The sequence below is a fragment of the Anomaloglossus baeobatrachus genome, chromosome 3, assembly GCF_048569485.1.
Source record: "Anomaloglossus baeobatrachus isolate aAnoBae1 chromosome 3, aAnoBae1.hap1, whole genome shotgun sequence".
Classification (NCBI taxonomy): domain Eukaryota; kingdom Metazoa; phylum Chordata; class Amphibia; order Anura; family Aromobatidae; genus Anomaloglossus; species Anomaloglossus baeobatrachus.
The window spans coordinates 466,627,832-466,651,394 of record NC_134355.1 but is presented as its reverse complement, the minus strand read 5'-3'; the positions used below and the strand labels follow the sequence as shown (position 1 = coordinate 466,651,394).

General features: G+C 45.3%; 1 protein-coding gene across 7 annotated transcripts in view; it reads left to right on the top strand.

Annotated features, from left to right (window-relative positions):
* The window catches only part of ATP11B (ATPase phospholipid transporting 11B (putative)), a 269,426-nt gene that overhangs the window by 75,760 nt on the left and 170,103 nt on the right, over positions 1-23,563 (top strand). For 6 of the 7 annotated variants that reach the window (XM_075340576.1, XM_075340572.1, XM_075340574.1 and 3 more), the window contains exons 7-10: positions 2,163-2,266; positions 8,664-8,711; positions 16,319-16,383; positions 20,187-20,268. In XM_075340576.1, coding sequence (XP_075196691.1) covers positions 2,163-2,266; positions 8,664-8,711; positions 16,319-16,383; positions 20,187-20,268 — 299 coding nt within the window. The remainder of the gene's footprint in view (positions 1-2,162; positions 2,267-8,663; positions 8,712-16,318; positions 16,384-20,186; positions 20,269-23,563) is intronic. The other variant, XM_075340573.1, reaches the window with a different exon arrangement.

Here is a 23,563-nt window from a genome sequence, read left to right as displayed (position 1 = left end):
TATAAAAAGCAGCTTTTTATTAGCATGGATTTGCATAAAACCAAGGCAAATCTGCAGCTAAAAACGCACCAAAAAAGCCCTGTGTGAACATAGCCTAATATATCTCATCTGATTATTCAGCACCTCATCTGATGCAGTTTGGGGGAGGGGGGGTTTGGGATGCATGTATCAGTTTCTTTGTCAGTCGTAGACTTTCATGGGGGTATTCTGAAAGCCCAAATTTCTGCCTTGGGTCGAACTTCATCTTCACAATACACAAAAAAACGACAGTATTGCATATTTATTATGATTCGCTTGTAGAACGCCCTCATATTCCCCAGCACTTTACAGACCATCATCATCACTGACTGCATAGGGACTCACAATCTAAATTCCTTATTAGGTCTTTGTTTAATGGCAGGAAACCAGAGAGCCCGGAGGAAACCCATGCAAACACATGGAGGACATACATACTCCTTGTAGATGTTTTCCATTGTGGGACTTGAACCGGGACCCCAGCGCTGCAAAGCAGCAGCACTAACCACTGAGCCACCCCGTCCCTAAGGAGAATAATGCAAATTGTAAAAAAAAAACACAAACCCACAAATATGAGTTTATCACACTTCACTTTTATAAATGGAACTAGCGAAGTGTAAAATAAAATACTTCTGCTTTTTAAATGCCGAAATGTAAAAAAATAAAAAAAAAAATTTAAATCCTTCTCAAAAATGCAATGAAGAGCAATCGAAACATTTTTTGTGAATGATTTCTATGTAGAATCCTATATAAAAACTAACCTTTCGATGAGGAGCTCCGGGATTACTTGGCCCAGATTTATTTTTTCCATCTCTCATCTGAGGACTAATGAGCGCTGGATAAAGAGCTCACCCAAGATGAGGTATCAGAGGCAATAATGGCTAAGGCCGGTTTCACACATCCGGCTTTTTGCCGTTTTGCCGGATGCGGCGCTCTCCCGTACAGTCAATACAGTACAATGACAGCGCAACAAGCGCCGGTCACGTGCTGTCATGTGACCGGCGCATGTGACCCGGAAGTTACAGCGCTGTCATTGTACTGTATTAACTGTACGGGAGAGCGCCGCATCCGGCAAAACGGCAAAAAGCCGGATGTGTGAAACCGGCCTAAGACGAATGGTGCTGTCCATGGGCCAACTCAGTCTCGCTGATATGATATTACTGTGGTAGTTCTGCTGGAACCTGACAAACAGAAGAATGTGTTTTATAGACCTACAGTATATCTCTTCTTAATGTAGCTTATACAATTCTAACACTGAAATTGGCTAATAGGCTGAGGTCAGTTCTAGTGGAAGTAATCCATGTTGACCTATCCGGATTCATGTGGGAGAGCACAAGGGGTATTTTTAATGACCCACAACTTTTCTCTCCTTACTGATCTCACTGTCGTCATCTACTGTGATTAGAGGCTGGTGTGGCGGGTAGAGCAGAGCTGTGTGTCATTGCAGACACATGTTGCAGCTCTTCTCTCACTGCTCTGTCTGTGTGGGAGGGAGGTTTGTAGAACAGAGTGGTGATGAGAGCACCAGATGCAGAAGTGTTTGTAATGTCACAGATCTGCTCAGTTCCCGTACCCTGCTTGTTATCACAGCAGGGTGATCTCTGTTAACACTTTCCTGGTCATAGTGGACTTTAGCATCTAAACATTAAAAGCTAATATATTTTGTAGCCGAAAATGACTGCAGACGTGTGTGAATCCTTACAACTGCACGCTGTGAGGATTCTCCGGTGTCCGCGGCAAGAACGGTGGTCATGTGACCACAAATATGTGATTATGCATATTCCCGGCCAGAATCCAACTAGACTGTTTCCAGTGCGCTCAATGCAATTATTGCTTGAGGCCGTGCCCATCCAGTTGGATTCTGGCCAGGAGTGTGCATATGGCATATTGCTGACACCTGAGTATCCTCACATTGCACAGTGCATGCGGTATGAGGAGTCACACGGCTGCAGTGCAGAGTGACTGCAGACTTCTGGATTTAGACCTGACAAACCCTGGAAATAACAGGTCCTTGTGATGATGGTTTCCCTTTAAAAGCTGCTCTACTAAAATATGAAGCATATTTAGTTGCTCACACTTTCTAGAACAACGTTCTGAATGAGCCTGAATGTGAAGTTGTGTGTGCTTCTTACACTCTCTCTTCTCAGACACATCTGGCTATACCAGAGACCGCAGTCCTACAGTCTGTTGCCGAGCTGGACTCTTTAAAAGCAGTGATCGAGTGTCAGCAGCCCGAAGCGGATCTCTACAGGTAAAACATTTCAGAAGAGCTCTCACAGCCAATGCATTTAGAGGAGCTCATGTACACGGCATTTTCATAAGCACTGAAGTCATTTGAGTTTTTTTTTATGTTTTTCCTGACTTTTAATGTCATGTGAGCGTTTTTGTTCTGTTTGTTTTTGTGTAATTATTAACAAATCCCTGCAGAATGTGTCCTTTATCATGTCCAGTAGTGTGTACAATACTTACTGTACAGATAAGTGTGATGAAATATAATATGTAAGCAGAAATCCCTCATTGCTTCAATAAGGTTTTTGTGTTAAATGCGGTTTTTGTTTTTTTAAAAGGCTCTATTTTCCATTTTTGTAACACAATAAAAATATTAACAATATCAGCCGTCAGAATCATACAAATGAAGTAATATGTATCATCAATGTCCACTGAAAGCAGTTTAATCTCTAGATATAGATCAATATTATGTAGATGCATAGAAAAGAATTAACAACAATTAAAGAAGCATATCCATACATTCAATACATACAGCCTCGCACACAACACCTAACCATAGGAGCATAGGAGTCATCAAGCCCATCACTCCCTCCCCGGTATGTCATTAAGTAACACATTATGCAATCTTATGATAGAGCTAAATATACAGAGAGCTCTGCTGGGAATCCTATTGTGCAGTCTTCCATTCCTAACCACCGTCCCCATCACATCACATGTTCGTATAGAGTACTTTATGTTCTGTAATATATATGTTTACTAATTGCAGCCAATGGAGCATGCAGGGGACTGCTGTGGATTTTTTTTTTTTTTGCCATTACGAGGGGCTGCTGATAAGTCTTTGGCTTTGTGATCTTTTTTTTGTTTTTTTTTTGTTTCTATGGTAACAAATGTTACATCACATGCAAGCCTTATGTGTCGGAGGCGCCGCTCACATCAGCGGTATTTTTCCGCAGGGCCGGATCCAGTACAAATGCATTTCAGGTCAATTCGCCTCCAATGGAGTCGCGCGAGATGCGGTTTCGTGCGTCACATGCGGCCACGACTCTGCATGTGATCGCATCCTGCCGTGACTCTTTTGGAGGTGAATTGAGCTGAAACGCATTTGTACCAGATCTGCCCCGCAGCAAAATATCTCCGATGTGAGCGGCACCTAATATGTTTCCAAAATGTTGTGTTTGTTGCTTATGACAACAGGCATCTACGCACGCGGGAAAACAAAATAGCGGAGTCTAATATGATATTCACAGCAACTGAGAGCAGAGAGTGATAAAGTTCTTGTTTCTGCAAGGAAAGTCCGCAAAGGATATTCATGATATGTCGTAGACATTGGGGTATCAATGCCCTTCATATTCCACAGTTTAGAACTGGGTTGCCAAATTTAAAACGGGCCACTTCAGCACTAATGATGAGGAACGTCCTCGATGACCGAGAGTGGTTGTTCCGGATATTGTTGATGCTGTGCACAGCCACATACGAGAATTGACGAATTTCATCTAAAGCAACAGCCAACATCATGAGGATTTCCGGTGAATATGTTTGTGTCATTATCTATGAACATTTGGACATGAGGAAGCTATCTGCAAAGTTGGTACCTAAATGTTTGACAACAGATCAGAGAAGCATGCGAGTGAAAACTTCCCGGTCCATTTGTCAGTGTTTCCGGACTGATAAGAGCTTCCTGGATCGACTGGTCACTATGGATGACACCTGGATTTATTTGTATGACCCTGAAAACAAGGAGCAGTCAAAAGAGTGGAGGCACAGTGGTTCTCATCGTCCAAAGAAGTTCAGGGTGTAAAAATCAGCCACTAAGGTGATGAAGGAGGGCGTGCTGCTAGTGGCGTACCTTCAAAAGGGTTCCACCATCAATGTAAGGTATTACATTGAACTTTTGGACCAATTGAAGACAGCTCTGAATGCCAAAAGGCGTGGCAAGCTGTCCAAAGGAATCTTGTTCCTGCAAGACAATGCCTCCGCTCACACTGCACAAGCGACCATGGCAAAACTGGCAGAGCTGGGCTTCCAGCTGATTGACCACCCACCTTATTTACCAGATCTAGCCCCCTCCAACTATCATCTGTTTCCAAACCTGAAGAAACACATCAAGTGTACCAAATTTCACACCATTTCTGATGCAATGGCTGCTACGGATGCCTGGTTTGAGGGACAACCGAAATCCTTCTTTTTGCTAGGCTTACAGAACTTGGAATACCAATGTAAGAAGTGTGTCGACATCAGTAGAGAGTATGAGGAAAAAAATGTAAAATTTCATCATCCGATCTCGTTTCTTTCTGGGTAAAGCCAAAGACGTATCAGCAGCCCCTCGTATAATTATCTTCCTAGCACAGAAAAACAGGAATCCTTAAGTCTGTTGTGGGATCCACCAATAAGCTTATCTATAATACCCGGCACGCACACTTTAAGGGAGAACACCCAGGGGAATTCAGAGTGATTATGAAGGAACATAAGTAGCTCAGACCAGAATGGAAGAATTTTTAGACAAGACCAAACTGAGTGCAGAAAGGAGCTCACCACCTCTTGACATTGACAGTACAAATCATTTGGGAGTCTTCCCAATCCTTTCTAGGGTATAGTAACTGTTACCAGATCAAACAGTCCCTAGCACTCACCATTGAGGAATAAAATATATCTTCCACCTCTCTGCCTTCCTCCACTGTCACGTCTAGTATGTCTGACACCCATTTCACATAAGCCTTATCAGAATTTTTGTAAACAGATGACTGGGGAAGAAAATATTCTTATGTGAGAGGTTTAGGTAAATCAGATGTCCCTAAGATCTACTCCAGTTTTAGGCCCTGTGCGCACTTGCCGGTTTTTGCCGCGGATTTCCTGTGGTTTTCCTGCATGTTTCGCTGCAGAAAATGTTCATAACATCTCTGCAGTGATTCACCCTATGGGGAAAAAAAATGCTGTGCGCACTATGCGGATTTTGACAGCTGCATGTTTTGCTGCGGGATTCCAGCAGCAAAAACAATTGCATGTCACTTCTTTTCCGCACGTCGCTGCGGGATTTCACTCCATTGACTGCAATGTAATCGTGAAATCCCGCAGGGAATAACGCAGGCAGCAAATTCTGTGCGGTTTATTGCGTTTTCCTGCGTTATTCCCTCCGGTATTTCGCGGTTTACCTGCGGTAATGTTCATCGCTGCCTGCGGTTTGCAGGGAAGTGATGTCAAGACAGGAAGAGGAAGCGGAGCAGAGTAAACACACACATCACAGACATAGAACACACACAGATCGCACTCACACACAGACATATAGAATACACATAGAAATCAAACGGAAATATAGAAAAAAAAAACAACACGTGGGCTCCGCTGTATTTTTACCGTCCACCCGAGGTAAGCACACAGCGGTGGCCCGGTATTCTCAGGCTGGGGAGGACGGGGGCAGGGTTAATGCTGCCCCGGGACTGTCGCATCCATTATGCGGCAGTACCGGAGTATCCCCAGCACTTCCTGTTGCCATGATGTGGTGGCAGACAGGGTAATAAGGAGTTAATGGCGGCGGATCGCCGCCACTAAGTCCAGGCTTGATCATGGCAGCGTCTATGAGACAGCTGACATGATCAACCCGTAAGTAAAGTGAAAAAACACACACCCCGAAAAATCCTTTATTTTAAATAAAACACAAATAAGCCTCCTCGTTCACCCTTTTATTAACCCCCCCGAAACACACAGCTTCGGCGTAATCCACGTCCTGCGATGCTTGCATCCAGCCGCGACTGACATTGACACACTGCGGAATGCAGCCTCGCAGCGAGATAGCAGAGGTAACCACAGGGCATTTCCCACGGCTGGTAATATGAACTCGCATTACCGCTCAGGAGAAATGCAGCGATCTGTCCTCTATCTATCTATCCCTCTATCTATCCCTCTATCTATTTGTCTATATATCTATCTATCTATCTCAGAAGGAAATGATTTTTTTTTTCTTTTTTCTTTTCAATGTGCTTTATTGCATTGAATGCAATAAAACACATGTACCAACCCGCACGTGTCAATACCGCGGCAAACCACATGCAGTTTTCGGACGCGGTTTGTCGCGGTTTTTTACCGCGGGTGTGGTAATCTTTCAGACCCTGCGGAATTTTCTTAAGAAAATTACGTTTTCCAGTGCGCACTGGGCCTTAACCTTTTTCTATCCTGAGTCCTGGGGGGGCGACATTCAAAATAACCCGTTAACCCCTTCACCCCCGGCCACTAAACAATCTAATGACCGGGCCTTTTTTTGCAATTCTGACCAGTGTCACTTTGATAGGTTATAACTCTGGAACACTTAAACAGATCCCGGCGATTCTGACATTTTTCCGTGACATATAGTGGGATAGTGGGAAATTTAGGCCGATATTTTTGTTTATTTGTGAAAATTTCGCAATTTTCAAACTTTGAAAATGTATGGCCATAAATCCGAGAATTATGTCGCACAAAATAGTTACTAAATAAAATTTCCCACTTGTCTACTTTACATCAGCGCAATTTTCCAAACAATTTTTTTTTCGTTAGGAAGTTAGAAGGGGTCAAAGTTCATCAGCAATTTCTCATTTTTCCAACAAAATTTACAAAATCATTTTTTTAAGGACCACATCACATTTGAGGTGACTTTGAGAGGCCTAGATGACAGAAAATACCCAAAAGTGACCCATTCTAAAAACTGCACCCCTCACACTGCTCAAAACCACATCCAAGAAGTGTATTAACCCTTCAGGTGTTTCACAGGAACCAAAGCAATGTGGAAGGAAAAAAATGAAAATTTTATTTTTTAACACAAAAATGTTACTTTAGCCATAAAAGTTTGCATTTTCACAAGGGAGAAAAGCGAAAACGCACCCTACAATTTATTGTGCAATTTCTCCTGAGCACGACAATACCCCATATGTGGTACAAATCAATTGCTTTGTCCCCTGGCAGCGGACATCAATATTTCTTACGCATTTTACTCTCCTAAGTCCCTTTTAGCGGGCCACTGAGTGATTAGTCCCTTTTCTAAGCATAGTAGGCAGTGGTTGCATCTGTTCTTGCTGACCTTTGACCCAACCCAGTTTTGTTTTCTTATTGTTTTACAAGTGAAAATGGCTAAGAGATAGCGAAACGAAGGTGCATGAATCTGGAGGAAGTAAGGCAGCGTGTAATCGATACTAGTGAAAGTAGTAATAGTCAGAGCGATTTGGACGATGGAAGTGAAGTTGTAGAGTCGGAACTGAGTGATGTTGAAAGCGTTTTTTCTACCGATGTCAGAGACGAAGATGACGAGGGTATGGAGGTAGACGCCGATGGGTGGCAACGAATGTCGTCTTCTGCCAATGGGTTTGAGCAGATTCCGTTTTCACTACTGAACACTGGAATAAATATCGCTGATGACGACCTGATAATAGGTTTTCAATGGGCGAAACAGGAAGTTGTATTGGCTAGGAAAAGGTTAATACAATTGTTTAGTGTTCCAGTTGAAAATGAACCTGTCCTCAGGATCTCATACTCCAAACTCTTTGTGTGCATGTAGTTCTTTCAAAGATAGGTCCATCAATACCTTTGCATGGTCAGTCCGTTCATTACTGAAAATTAAATGTATATGCAAATGAGGCTGATTAACTATTTGCAGATTTGAAGCCTCTGTCACTCCAGCTCTATGCCTCGCCTAGCGCCTCCTTCTCCATTAATTGGACAAGCTTGGTGTTGCCCCCCAGTCCTGCCTATCTTGGCGGAGCTGGGAGAAACTGTCAGGAAAAACTCTAAAAGTCGCAAAATCTGGACTCATCCAGGCTGCACCAAAATTTTCAAAGCTTTTACGTCACCTTTTGGCGCAAAATCTTTGATGAATTAGGGCCTATGTTCTCTATTTTTCTATTGCATTTCTACTTTAGTCTGAATCCTGGCTCAAAAAGGAGTGATTGGTGAGATCTCGGGATCTGGACTTCCACCAATCTGCTGGTAGCTAAAGACAAAACATATATAAAACATTTTGTAAACGTTGAGTGTTCACCTTCATAACCGTAACTTCTACAATTGTCTGTTTATATTTTTGGTGTCTGCTCCTCACAAATTTCAAGATTTGTGCTTGTATGTGATGAAAACCTGTCCTGAGCATGGGATGAACAAACAGGCATAAAACTGATTGCATTTACTGTACTATTATGAGATCTGTGCGTGTGTGTGCCTCGCGTGCTAATGGACAGATTATTATCCCAAGAGTAGAAATTCAAGGTCTGTTGAATCTACAAGCACAGATAGTGAAGAGCATAAGGAATTGGTGCAGGGAATATTTTGTAGTATTATACAACTTATATATAACTGTTTGCTGATATTATCCGACTAAAACTCTCTACTGACGACATAATGATGAATGTAGCTTTAACCTCATATTTACAGTATGTAATGATGCAATGTAAATGTTTACTTAGGTTTGTTGGAAGAATAACCCTGCGGGAACATTCAGAGGATATTGTGAGGTAATTCTGCTTAATGTCCCTTGTTTGCTGTTCACACTGGACACCAAACTATTCCAAGAAAAATGAGTTTTACAGCTTGTCACATCACTTCTTGCAATTCTCAGCCTGGTTTGGAGAATAAGGCTCTTTGCCCACGTAGCGTATTTTCATGCAGTTACGCTGCGATCTGCACCGCAGCGTAACTGCATGCGTCCTGCGTCCCCAGCATAATCTATGAAGATTGTGCATAATCCATGCCCACGTGGCGTTTTAGAGCGCAGCGATTCGTCTACTGCCGAAGCGCTGCGTTCTAAGAAGTGACATGTCACTTATTCCGTGCGCTCTGCATGCAGCTCCCGCTCTGTCTATGGTGAGGGCTGCATCCAGAGCGCATGAAATCGGCTTTTCAGTACGCACTGTTTCTGCAGCGATTTGAAGCGCACATGTGCTGTTCAAATCGCTGCAGAAATTTCTGCAGGGACAGAACACAACGTGGGCACATAGCCTCAAACCTGGAATCTATGGTGTAATAAGATGTAGGCCCAGGCTCCCTTGCCACCTGAGATCTTTAAAAAAAAAAGCAAAAAAAAAATGAAAAATATAAATTTAAATGCAGCTACCTCCGATACTATGTGATCATCGCTGTTACTGAACAGAAAATGTGAGTTTTGTTGTAGATATTTAGGGCAGTAAGACAGTGGATTAGGCAATGTCTTTTAAATATAGTTTAAGGCCATATTGTCATCTATGAAAAAGCTGCATTATGTCTGCACCAAAATACACAATTACAATCTTCACCGTTTCTTGCTTAGTTTTCCCCTTTTTTGGTGCAGATCATGCCACGTGTTTTGTTTTTTCTTTTTTTTCTTCAGCGCTCTATTGGGAGACCCAGACGATTGGGGTATAGCTACTGCCCTCCGGAGGCCACACAAAGCACTACACTAAAAAGTGCAAGGCCCCTCCCCTTCTGGCTATACCCCCCCGTGGTATCACGGGTTCTCCAGTTTTCAAGCTTTGTGCGAAGGAGGTCAGACATCCACGCATAGCTCCACAGATTTTAGTCAGCAGTAGCTGCTGACTATTTCGGATGGAAGAAAAGAGGGCCCATATAGGGCCCCCAGCATGCTCCCTTCTCACCCGTTGATGGTGTTGTAAGGTTGAGGTACCTATTGCTGGTACGGAGGCTGGAGCCCACATGCTGCTTTCCTTCCACATCCCCCTGAGGGGCTCTGAGGAAGTGGGATCCTGCCGGCCTCAAAGCTCTGACGCCGGGCTCCATCCACAGACCCATTTGAACCTGCTGGATACGGAGCTGGAGTACCGTTCAGGGACATGGCCCTGCACCATTACAGGTACTCTGTGTCCCCGTACACACAGGCACAGCACACTCCAGACTTGCTGGGTGTGCTAGTGCGCCGGGGACAGTAAAGGGTTACAGTCACTGCAGCTTTGCTGAGTGACTTTGTGTTTTGGGAACTACCGCGCCGGACGCTCCGGGAGCGGCGGCGCGGCTGGGACTTGTAGTTCGCCGGGGACTGGGCGCCGACCTCGCTTTTACGGCGGCGGCGCTTATAAATCCAGTCCCCGGCTTCTGCGGCCTAGTGCCGCTTCGTTCCCGCCCCCTCCCTGTCACTCAGGGAAGGGGACAGGCGCTGAGCAATCAGCAGCGCCGAGGGCTGGAGCCTTTTTACATGCTCCAGCCCTCTCACTGCACACTGTCGGACGCCGGATTCCCGCTCTGCCTTGGGGGCACGCCCACGGCCCGCCCCTCCTCACATGAGCTGGGGAAGAAGCCGGCAGCCATTACTGCAGTCCGAGCTCGGACTTTCGGCACCAAGGCAGGACGGTGGCGATCATACACCCGCTTATAGGCGGGCGGTAAGAGGCACACATAGTGCTGACCACGATATAACTGCAGTGTGTACATGTGTTGTTTTTTACTGCATAGGTCGCTATATGCCTGCTTGGGGAGCGGCACATCAGCAGCAGGAAAGCAGGTGTGCTAAGGCACAGGCTTTCTAGGCTGCTTGTATTGCACGACTGAGGTGTTCATTTGTGTTTATGCTTATATGCTATACATTGCACTGTACAGTCGCTAGTCTTAGCTATATTCTCCTGGAATGGCTAGACTACAGCAGCAGAAAACCAAGGGTGCTGGGGCACAGGTTTTTTTCTATGCTGCTTGTATTGCATGGGCTGCAGTGTGCATTTGTACTTGTGCTTGTATGCTATACATAGCACTGTATGGTCACTCTTCTGGGCCATATTCCCCGAGATGACTAGTCTACAGCAGCAGAAGAGCTGGGGTGCCAGGGCACAGGCTTCTATGCTGCTTGTATTGCATGTGCTGCAGTGTTCATTTGTACTTGTGCTTGTATGCTATACATTGCACTGTAGGGTCATTCTTCTGGGCTATATTCCCCTAGATGACTAGTATACAGCAGCAGAAGAGCAGGGGTGCCAGGGCACAGGCTTCTATGCTGCTTGTATTGCTTGTGCTGCAGTGGTCTTTTGTACTTTATGCCTGTATGCTATTGTACTCCAATCTCTTTGTGGCTCCAAAAATGGACGGTTCCTCCCGTCCTGTTCTGGTCCTGAAACTGCTCAACGAGCATGCGAACGCCAGGCGGTTCCGGATGGGATCCCTCCGATCCGTCATTGCCTCAATGTCTCGAGGAGACTTCCTTGCCTCAACAGACATCAAAGATGCCTATCTCCACGTGCCAATTGCTACGGAGCACCAACGTTTTCTACGTTTTGTGATAGGAGACGAACATCTTCAGTTCGTAGCTCTGCCATTCAGTCTGGCGACAGCCCCACGGGTGTTCACCAAGGGCATGGCAGCAGTGGTAGCAGTCTTGCACTCTCAGGGACACCCGGTGATCCCGTACTTGGACGATCTACTCGTCAAAGCACCCTCCCTCGAGGCATGCCAACGCAGCCTGAATGTTACGCTGGAGACTCTCCAGACTTTCGGGTGGATCATCAATTTGGCAAGGTCAAATCTGTCTCCGACTCAATCACTAACGTATCTCGGCATGGAGTTTCATACTCTATCAGCCATAGTGAAGCTTCCGCTGAACCAGCAGCGTTCACTGCAGACAGAGGTGCAGTCTCTCCTTCAAGGCCAGTCGCACCCCTTAAGGCGCCTCATGCACTTCCTGAGGAAGATGGTGGCAGCCATCGAGGCAGTTCTCTTTGCGCAGTTTCATCTGCGCCAACGGCAATGGGACATTCTCCGCCAATGGGATGGGCAGTCAACCTCCCTGGACGGGAAGTCTCCCTTTCCCTGACGGCCGAGGACTCTCTGCAATAGTGGCTTATTCCCACCTCATTGTCATAGCCCCCATCCTGGGCAGTGGTCACGACAGATACGAGTCTGTCAGGGTGGGGAGCAGTTTGTCTCCGCCACATGGCTCAGGGGACGTGGACTCAGCAGGAGTCCACCCTTCAGATCGATGTTCTGGAAATCGGGGCAGGGTATCTTACCCTATTAGCTTTCCAGAAGTGGCTAGAAAGAGAGCAGATCCGAATCCAGTCGGACATCTCCACAGCGGTGGCATACATCAACCACCAAGGAGGGACACGCAGTCAGCAGCCTTCCAGGAAGTCCGGCGAATCCTCATGTGGGTGGAGGACACAGCATCCACCATATCCGCAGTTCACATCCCGGGCGTAGAAAACTGGGAAGCAGACTTCCTCAGTCGCCAGGGCATGGACGCGGGGGAATGGTCCCTTCACCCGGACGTGTTTCAGGAAATCTGTTGCCGCTGGGGGGTGCCGGACGTCGGCCTAATGGCGTCTCGGCACACCAACAAGGTCCCGGCATTTATGGCACGATCGCGCGATCACAGAGCTCTGGCGGCAGACGCCTTAGTGCAAGATTGGTCGCAGTTCCGGCTCACATATGTGTTTCCACCTCTGGCACTCTTGCCCAGAGTACTGCGCAAAAATCAGATCCGATTGCAGCCGCGTCATACTCGTCGCACCAGACTGGCCGAGGAGATCGTGGTACCCGGATCTGTGGCATCTCACGGTCGGCCGACCGGGGTCACTACCAGACCGACCAGACTTACTGTCTCAAGGGCCGTTTTCCCCATTGGAATTCTGCGGCCCTGAACCTGACTGTGTGGCCTTTGTGTCCTGGATCCTAGCGTCTTCAGGATTATCCCAAGGGGTCGTTGCCACCATGAGACAGGCTAGGAAGCCCACGTCTGCTAAGATCTACCACAGAACGTGGAAGATTTTCTTAATCTGGTGCTCTACTCAGGGAGTGTCTCCCTGGCCATTTGCATTGCCTACTTTTCTTTCCTTCCTACAATAGGAGTTAGAAAAGGGCTTGTCGCTAGACTCCCTTAAAGGGCAAGTCTCAGCACTATCCGTGTTTTTTCAGAAGCGTCTAGCACGTCTTTCTAAGGTGCGCACGTTCCCGCAGGGGGTTTGTCATATCGTACCCCCGTACAAGCGGCCGTTAGATCCATGGGATCTGAACAGGGTTCTAGTTGCTCTCCAGAAGCCGCCTTTCGAGCCTCTGAAGGAAGTTTCCTTTTCTCGCCTGTCACAGAAGGTGGCGTTTCTCGTTGCGATCACATCGCTTCGGCGAGTGTCTGAGCTGGCAGCTCTGTCATCCAAGGCTCCCTTCCTGGTGTTTTCACCAGGACAAGGTAGTGCTGCGCATCATTCCGGAGTTTCTCCCTAAGGTCGTATCCTCGTTTCATCTTAATCAGGATATCTCCTTACCGTCCTTTTGCACTCATCCGGTTCACCGGTATGAGAATGTTTACGTTTGCTAGATCTGGTGAGAGCACTCAGAATCTACATTTCCCGCACGGCGCCCATACGCCGTTCCGATGCCCTTGTCGCTGGTACGCGCAAGAGGTTGCAGGCTTCTAAAGCCACCCTGGCTCGATGGATCAAAGAACCAATTCTGGAAGCCTACCGTTCTGCAGGGCTTCCGGTTCTCTCAGGGCTGAAAGCCCATTCAACCAGAGCCGTGGGTGCGTCCTGGGCGCTACGACACCAGGCTTCGGCTCAACAGGTGTGCCAGGCAGCTACCTGGTCGAGTCTGCACACTTTCACCAAACATTATCAGGTGCATACCTATGCTTCGGCGGATGCCAGCTTAGGTAGAAGAGTCCTGCAGGCGGCAGTGACATCCCCGTAGGGGAGGGCTGTTTTGCAGCTCTAACATGAGGTATCTCTTTACCCACCCAGGGACAGCTTTTGGACGTCCCAATCGTCTGGGTCTCCCAATAGAGCGCTGAAGAAGAAGGGAATTTTGTTACTTACCGTAAATTCCTTTTCTTCTAGCTCTTATTGGGAGACCCAGCACCCGCCCTGTTGTCCTTCGGGATTTCTTGGTTGTTTGCGGGTACACATGTTGTTCATGTTGAACGGTTTTTCAGTTCTCCGACGTTATTCGGAGTTAATTTGTTTAAACCAGTTATTGGCTTCCTCCTTCTTGCTTTGGCACTAAAACTGGAGAACCCGTGATACCACGGGGGGGTATAGCCAGAAGGGGAGGGGCCTTGCACTTTTTAGTGTAGTGCTTTGTGTGGCCTCCGGAGGGCAGTAGCTATACCCCAATCGTCTGGGTCTCCCAATAAGAGCTAGAAGAAAAGGAATTTACGGTAAGTAACAAAATTCCCTTCTTTTTTCTTTTTTTTAGTGCAGAAGTATTGGATTTCTTCTTCTAAAGGCGGAATTGCTTTTATTTTAAATGTATTTTACTCATTCTCCCCATCGAAGCCTATCAGGAACACTAAGCACCAAGAAATGCACAGTTCAACAGAGTGATTGCACAGTAAACAAGAATTCCACTTTAAGGTGGCTTTACACGCTACGACATCGCTAAAGTGATCTCATTGGCGGTCACGGAATTTGTGACGCACATCTGGCCGCTTTAGCGATGTCGTTGCGTGTGACACCTATGAGCGATTTTGAATCGTCGCAAAAACGTTCAAAATCGCTCATCGGTGACATGGGGGGTCCCTTCCCAATTATTATTGCTGCTGCAGTAACGATGTTGTTTGTCGTTCCTGTGGCAGCACACATCGCTATGTGTGACGCCGCTGGAACGACAAACATCTCCTTACCTGCGTCCACCGGAAAAGGAGGAAGGAAGGAGGTGGGCGGCATGTTCCAGCCGCTAATCTCCTCCCCTCCTTTTCTATTGGGCGGTGGTTCAGTGACGCTGCTGTGATGTCGCTGTGACGCTGAACGAACCGCCCCTTAGAAAGGAGGCGGTTCGCCGCTCACAGCGACGTCACTGCACAGGTATATGCGTGTGACACTGCCGTAGCGATAATGATCGCTACGGCAGCGATCACCACATATCGTTACAACGACGGGGGCGGGTGCTATCGCGCTCGACATCACTAGCAATTGCTAGCGATGTCGTAGCGTGTAAAGCGGCCCTTAGTTGAACTGGTAAACACAGCAGAATTTTTGCACACAAAAAAAAGCTCAGTGGACAAAATTGCAGTGTTTTATCTATAATGGATTATAGATTCAATGTACTGATTGTCTCATAATAACACCGGTGTATTGCTGGCTTATTACTATTTATCTAAGCCAACATCCGAGCATGTCCTGTGCACATCGCACAGGGACAGAGCCCCTGACTCAAGTATCACTGATGACTAGAGTTGAGCGGATCGGCTATAATCCGGGTCCGACGGATCCGGATCGGGTTGCCGCTGATGTCCGAATCCGTTCCGGAACCCGTGGCTATGTAAATGAATGGGGAGTCGGATCCGTGGGGGTGGGGGTGGGTGTGGGGGTGTTGGTGGGGGAGTGGGAGGGTTTGAGGGGGAGGGGGAGAGGGATATCGATCCGGATTGTGCACCCCGAATCCCGGGTACTGGTCGGACTCGGATCGGACCCTCGAACCGTGCGGATCCAGATTTTTCAGATCCCAGTCCGCTCAACACTACTGATGACACTTTGTTTCAGCGAGGTGGCAGAGGATGCAGCAGTTAATGTAGCTTCTTCCCTGATGATGCTTTGGTTGAGTATCCCAGCATGCACTGGGAATTCTCAAAGGAAGCGTCATCAGATAGGAAGCGAAAAAAATAGAAAAGCAGTTAGACTGGCGAGGGAAGGATAGGGAATTTTTAAAGCAAGTGTATTATAAAATGCTTAGGTTATTGTATCAAATAGATAGGGAGTTAGGAGGAAAATGACTTTGCTTACGGACCACCCCTTTAAATATAGTAGCACCAGATTTTGTATTGAATGAAACTAGATTTATATCAGGCTTGTGATTGATGTTCAGCAAGTATGGCAGGAAAGCTCTCAACATGTCGAATTTGTCCATAACATTACATCATCTGGCTAGCATACATCAACATTTAATGATTCAGAACAAGTTTATATGTAAAATATAAACCCTTCCTTATAGTGACCCTATACGTGATGAATGCCTAAGTCACCCTTTACACTTTTCTGCATCCTGCCTTGTATGTTAAACGGAGGCCATAATTGTGATGTGAACAGAGCCTGACATGTAATTCACAGTTTTTTTACTTAAAGATGGTCTTGTTAGGTTTTCATGTTTTCCTGGTTGTGAAAAGTGAACGTTACTGATTTATGTAACTTTGTTTTTTATTTATTTTTTAAATAAAAAGGCCTCTTGGAACTGAAAATCTTTTGCTTCGCGGGACAAGGTTAAAAAACACAAAGGAGATTTTTGGTATGTTGTAAATACAAATAAAAAGTTAAAATTGTTAATATCTCTTATGTTTATTACATGGATCTATGAAGTCCAACATTTATTTTATTTTTTATTTCACCATTTGTTAGTTATTGCTAAAATATATAAATATTTTCAGTGTGTATATTAAATTACTTACCAGTCGATGCCCTCTGCCGTTTCCAAGCCAGATTTCTCTTGGATCATGTGACCGTAGCTGTGACTAGCCGGTTCACTACAGCATCTTCTATGTGACTGGAAATCACTTTTCAATACAAGTCTAGGATACTCAGAAAAGAGTGCCTATAAGCTTACTATTATAGAGGTTGTCTGCTCGAAAGTATACACTTACTTTGTGACTGCAGACTTCTGAATCCTTACTGTCAAAGACTCTCCGATGTTGTCGCCGACAGCTAGTGGACACGTGACCACAAGTATGGAAATTGCATACTTCTGGCACGTAGACGAGCTCAATGTCATTCAAATCGCTTGTATTGAGCACGGCCGAGCACATCTAGATGACAGGGGACTATATGTATGCAAATCGCATACTTGCGGTCGCGTCTACGTTCATTCTCACCGGCAGTACTGGAGAATCCTGACAGTGTTTTGTCTGCTGTAGAGCTTTAGTAGTCTGCAGTCACATACAGTACCTGCAGACTTTCACCAAAGACCAGATAACTGCTTTAAAGGGAATGTGTCATAAAATGTTTTATTTTTTTCATCAGTTGATAAAATGTAAAGTATTAATGTTTTAATTTGTATATAAACAAAGTTTAGTTGTATAAAATATGAAAAATAATTTTTAAACAGTATTGATATATTTCACCCCTAAAGCAGTTGCGTTTTTTGTCATCACTAGAGTGGTGATTTTATTCTAAGGTTCCTGCCCCCCGCCTTATTACTTATGCCCCGGCGCTTTCACCTTTTATTGGTGTCGCACCAGTCCTTCGGCGCTATGTTGTGACTAAGTAGCCGTAAGTCAGAAATTACGCCACAAGCTCTCAAAGCAAGTCAAAGAGAGCTAAAACGAGGCTTTTATAGACTTTTATTGAAGAGTGACCTTTGGCTCACTCCATGAAACGCTGGAGCCGCCGACAGGTCAGACATGATGGGATGAGATGCTGGCTCTGCTCAGTTAGTGTTACACCTCATGCAGATGTTGTGCAGGTACACCTGAATGAGCCTGTACTGCTACGTCTCTACACACAGATGTTAAATGTGCTTTGCACACAGCAGTAAAGCCTCACTCAGATGTTCCTGCACACACCGACATCTGAGTGAGGCTTACGGTGGCTTAGCAAAGTTGAGTTACTCTTAAGAGCACAGCAGCTCTACAGTGACAGCGAGGATGAGCACAGGTCGGCGGCCTAACATTATACTACTAATACCAGCCTACTGAGTGTTCTCTGCTGCACCTCTGCTCTCATCGTTCAGAGCAGTAGGCTGGTATTCGTAGTACAACACCAGGCTGACTGATCTATGCTCACGATTGCGAGAACAGTTCTTGTCACTGCTGCTGCCCAAGCAGTATGCGCCACCTCCACCCTGTTGCTGCTCCTGTCACTTTCCTGGCCGTCACTGCAGAACGCTATTTGTGGTAATAGGGTAATTGTAGTTCACAGCACCACTGTGGATTACAATAAAATGGAGCCTTATTCCTCCCACAGTTGAGCATTGGACAACCCAGTGGGTATGCCCGGTTCACAGCTGGAGGCAGCCACAGTGTAGAAGATGCGGTAGCACACTGGCCATGGTCTCCTGTACCCAAGGGCAGCCATATTTCCTTGTGTAAGTGTTTTGCTTAGACACTTACACACCAGCAAATTAAAATTGCAGCCCCCAGCAGCTGCAGAAGAAAATAATAATGTTAAAATGCATGCAATTTTGGCAAAAAAAAAAAAAAACCCCAAAAAACAATGACTATGTAATCAATAATAATTAATACAAAAAAAGTTGTGACACATTCCGTTTAAGAAAAGAACTAGTGATCTGTGGTGTGAGCCGGCAATAAAGAGCTTTTGGTCACGTGACTCAGGAGAGGGACAGAAGACGTGCTGGGGACTTACATGTCAAGCACCTCTCCAGCAGTGAAATAAAGAAAGCTGGAGTGGTGCTGTAATGAATATAGAGGCCTGATGGCAGAGGAGCGCAGACTATATTCTATTACATAGGCCATTTTACTCTTCTCTACCACATCATACTGAACAACTTCATAAGAAAATGTCTGTGTATATTATAGGGTTGTCTGACTTCTTAAAAAATATAACGGATGTCAGGGAAAGACTTGCTAAAAATTGGAAGATATAAGAAAACAAAAAGCGCAAGGATAGGGTTTTATCTGTGAGATACGGGGAACCTGCGATTACGGTTTTGGTCACCTGGGGGGGTTGTGTCAGACACAACCACTAGGGAGAATCTTAGAAAGACAGCTGCTGCAGACTCCCCCCCTTCCCCCCCCCCCACCCACCCCCCCTGTATCGTGGATACTTTGTGATCTCAAATTACTCTTTGGGTAATAGAGTAATTTCCCATTGTGTGATCTTCTCCTTCGGCAGGATTCGGTGAAGTCATCTTGTGATGACGGATTCTCAGCATGTCTACACTGAGGCCAAAGGCTCCGTCTAACTCTAGGTCTGCGTCTTGCAATTTTTGAATCTTGTTTTGCAAATAGGGGTGGAAAGGGTTAAATTGCCGCCCTGATGTGCAATAAAGATGAATGCTGAGTAAAGTCACATATCAAAGATCCAGCATTCATCTTTATTGCACAGCAGCACGACAATTAAACCCTTTCCACCCCTATTTGCAATTAAAAATTGCAAGACGCAGACCTAGAGTTAAACGAAGCCTTTGGCCTCATTGTAGACATGCTGAGAATCCGTCATCACAAGATGACTTCACTGAATCCTGCCGACGGAGAAGATCACACAATGGGAAATTACTCTATTACCCAAAGGGCTTCATAATGCATTGTAACGTAACAACATATTGAAATACTAATGTTTTGTGATGTATTCTACAATCGCATGTTAAAGTGTGTCAAAAACATTAAAATAAAATTTTTAGCTCTTGGAAGAAAGAGCTTTAAAGCCGATGCTGAAAAACTAAAATCATCTTTGTTAGGAAGAGGTTAATCTATAAATGTAATCTGTACAGTACAGAAGCGCTCTTCTCTGTATTTTGAAGCTTTGCCTCTGAAGTCCCCTGCGTGTGTTCTTCACTCCCTCCCATCTGATGATTGCTTATTCTTGTGTGCCTGTTCTCAGCAGTAGACCTATATTTGATGGCTCTCTCATGCCGAGGGTCATTGACTGTGTATTTGCCTGCGACATACTTATAAATGCCATTCTCCTGCTATAGCCAGTAGTGCCATGAGAATGTAAATGTCTTCTGAATGATACACTTTAAACAAGGAGGTCTACCTCAAGCATTTTACAGCGGCTGACCGTGTTCCATGATGTCCATTTCCTTTTCTTATCCAGAAGAGTAGAATATATGAATATATATATATATATATATATATATATATATACACATATGTGTATATGTATATATATATATATATATATATACACACACACACTTGTGTGTGTGTGTGTGTATATATGTGTATATTGACGTGTATATATATATATATATTTATAGATACATATATATTTGTGTGTGCATGTATATGTGTATATAATTTTTTTTTTTTTTTTTTTTTTCAATTAACCATTGATTTATAGATTAACATATATGACATGTTAAGATTATAGCCCTGCTCTTTTATGTATAATTACAATTTTCCATTTATTTGATAGCAGTTGCTGTGTATACTGGGATGGAAGCAAAAATGGCTTTGAATTACAAGAGTAAATCACAGAAGCGATCTGCAGTGGAAAAGTATGATGTTCTATTTTCCAGTCCACGAGAACAAGCCAAGTGCTAATACAATCTGTAACATTACTGTAATTGTTGTATATGAAGTGTCTTATTAACGGGAGCCTGTCATGTTACACAATGGTGTCTAATCTACATGCAGTATGTGGAGTCATACAGTGAAAGTGTCGAGCAATACACAGGACTGCCCAGTGGACTCCTAAAGCTGGTGTCACACTAAACGACAGCGACAACGACGTCGCTGTTACGTCACCATTTTCGGTGACGTAACAGCGACCTTGTAAGTCGCTGTTATGATCGCTGCTTAGCTGTCAAACACAGCAGAAGCAGCGATCATAAGGTCGCTGTGCTACATGTTCAGAGAGCAGGGAGCCGCGCTTAGCGCTGGCTCCTTGCTCTCCTGCAGCACACATCGGGTTAATTAACCCGATGTGTGCTGCAGCTACATGTCACAGTTCAGAGAGCAGGGAGCCGCGCTTAGCGCTGGCTCCTTGCTCTCCTGCAGCACACATCGGGTTAATTAACCCGATGTGTGCTGCAGCTACATGTCACAGTGCAGAGAGCAGGGAGCCGCGCGCACTGCTTAGCGCTGGCTCCTTGCTCTCCTTGCTACAGTATACATCGGGTTAATTACCCGATGCGTACTGCAGCCACATGTCACAGTGCAGGAGCCGGCACTGGCAGCAAGAGCGGAGGCTGGTAACCAGCGTAAACATCGGGTAACCAGGGAAAGGTCTTCCCTTGGTTACCCGATGTTTACGCTGGTTACAGCTTACCGCAGCTGCCAGTGCCGGCTCCTGATCGCTTCATTTCGTCGCAATCTCGCTGTCACACACAGCGATGTGTGTGTCACAGCGGGAGAGTGACGACCAAAAAATGAAGCTGGACATTCAGCAACGACCGGCGACCTCACAGCAGGGGCCAGGTCGTTGCTGGATGTCACACACAGCGACAGCGACGGGACGTCGCTGCAACGTCACAGAAAATGGTGACGTAGCAGCGACGTCGTTGTCGTCGTCGTTATGTGTGACACCAGCTTAAGCGAGAAAGAACATGGGTTTGAAAGGAATAAAGTACACGTAATATAAAGGATTTGCCACAAAACGTTGAAGCTGCTCAGCTCTTTCTTCCCTGTACCATGCTAACCCACTATTGAGCCAGAATGTATAATGTGACGGTCTATTTAAAGGGAACCTGTCACCAGATATGGGGCCTATAAGCTGGGGCCTATAAGCTGCGGTCACCACCACTGGGCTCTTATATACAGCATTCTAACATGCTGTATATAAGAGGTCAGGCCGCTGTGTAGAAAGTTAAAGTCACTTTATAATACTTGCCTAAATGGTTGCTGCGGTTGAGTTGGGTCATATGGACATCTCCGGTGCCTCTTCTTTCGGCTATCTTTGTTGTCCTTCTTCTGAAGCCAGGGTGCATGATGCGTCCTATGTCATCCACCCTCGCCGGCATTGAGGTCCTGTGCAGGTGCACTTTGAACGGAGACGCCCATATGACCCAACTGCACCACAGCGACCGTTTAGGTAAGTATTATAAAGTGATTTTTACATGCTAGAATGCTGTATATATGAGGGGCGATCCAAAAGTAATGATAATCAATAATAAACATAATGAATATATTAAAAAAAAAAAAAAATCTACATAGTCTCCTAACAAGTCTATACATTTAGTCCATCTCTTTTCTAAACTTAGAATTCCCATCGAAAAAAAATTCTTGATCTGGACCCTCAAAAAAATCCCCAACAGCAGTTATCACGTCGCTATTGTCATCAAATTTCTTGCCCCGGAGGTGTTCCTTGAGGCGAGGAAAGAGAAAGAAGTCACTGGGGGCTAGATCTGGCGAATAGGGGGGGTGTTCCACCAGTTCAAAGCCCGCTTCTTGAATGGTTGCCATGGCAACTGCAGCTTTGTGAGCCGGCGCATTATCTAGGTGAAACAGCACTCCAGCCCGCAATTTGCCCCGCCTTTTCTCCATGATAGCCTCCCGCAATCTTCTTATTTGTTCTGCGTAGTAGGAGCCCGTAATAGTGGCTCCCTTCTCCAAATAGTCCACCATAATAATTCCTTCAGTGTCTCAAAAAATGGACGCCATAACCTTCCCTGCTGAGCTTGACACTTTGAATTTCATCGGCGTCGGTTCGTCGGCTCGTTTCCATGTCATCGATTGTTGTTTAGTTTCGGGATCAAAGTGGTGGATCCAGGTCTCGTCCATGGTCAAAAAACGTGACAAAATTCTCCTTGTCTGCTTGGAACTTTTCGAGATTTGCTATTGAAATGTCAACTCGTTTCTTCTTTTTCTCGTCGGTTAACATTTTTGGCATCCAACACGCGGAGACCTTTCTCATATGCAATTCTTTTGCAAGGATTCTTTGACTACTGCCATATGAGGTCCCTGTGACTTCTTCAACTTTTTTCACGTTTTCTTCATTGAGGGACGTGGATGGGAGTCCTTCACAATGTTCATCTTCCGTCAATGTTCTTCCCAGCTTAAATTCCTTGGCCCAGCGTGCAACTGTGGAATATGGAGGAGAAGAGTCCCCCAATGTTTCCACCAAGTCGCTGTGTATGCCTTTTGGTAGTCATTTTTTTCAAGCAGAGGTATTTGATGCTCTGAGCTTGTTTTTTTTCCATTTTGATGTTCACTCCTCGGCAGTTCATATTCAAATGAATGTAGCTCCCAGGAATTGTGGCCTATTTAAGTGATTTTTTTTTTTTTTCCTGGACTAGTGGGTACCTAAGAGAGAAGAAAACATTTTATTTTAATTTGTGTGCAATAGAAATAACCGATTATCATTACTTTTGGATTGCCCCTCGTAAAAGCCCACTGGTGGTGGCCGCAGCTTATAGGCCCCAAATTTGGTGACGGGTTGCTTTTAAAGGAGATGATAACTCCAGCACTCAAAGGACAATGTGGTGGCGCCACCGCTGCTGCATACACCACCATTGCTGACCACTAGGACCTTGTCCTGTTCCCTGTTGGCGCACTTTGCAGGCTCTTTCCTTACCTCATCCCTCCCATCCACATCTTCATGCATTATTTCTGCATTTATGGGTACCTCTGCTTTGTGTAAAACCCCGCTTGAGACGCTAAACCCATCCCTCACCCCCCCCTCAACAATTTCAAGATGCAAAATCTTGATATTTGGCTTTGCTTTTGGTTGTGATACACTTTTTTTTTTTTTTTTTTTTTTTTTTGCAGAAAATCAAAAACAAAAAAACACTTATTTGATCCTTTGTTTCACACATTCCTTTGAGTTCTGGAGTTATCCTCTTCGTTATATGG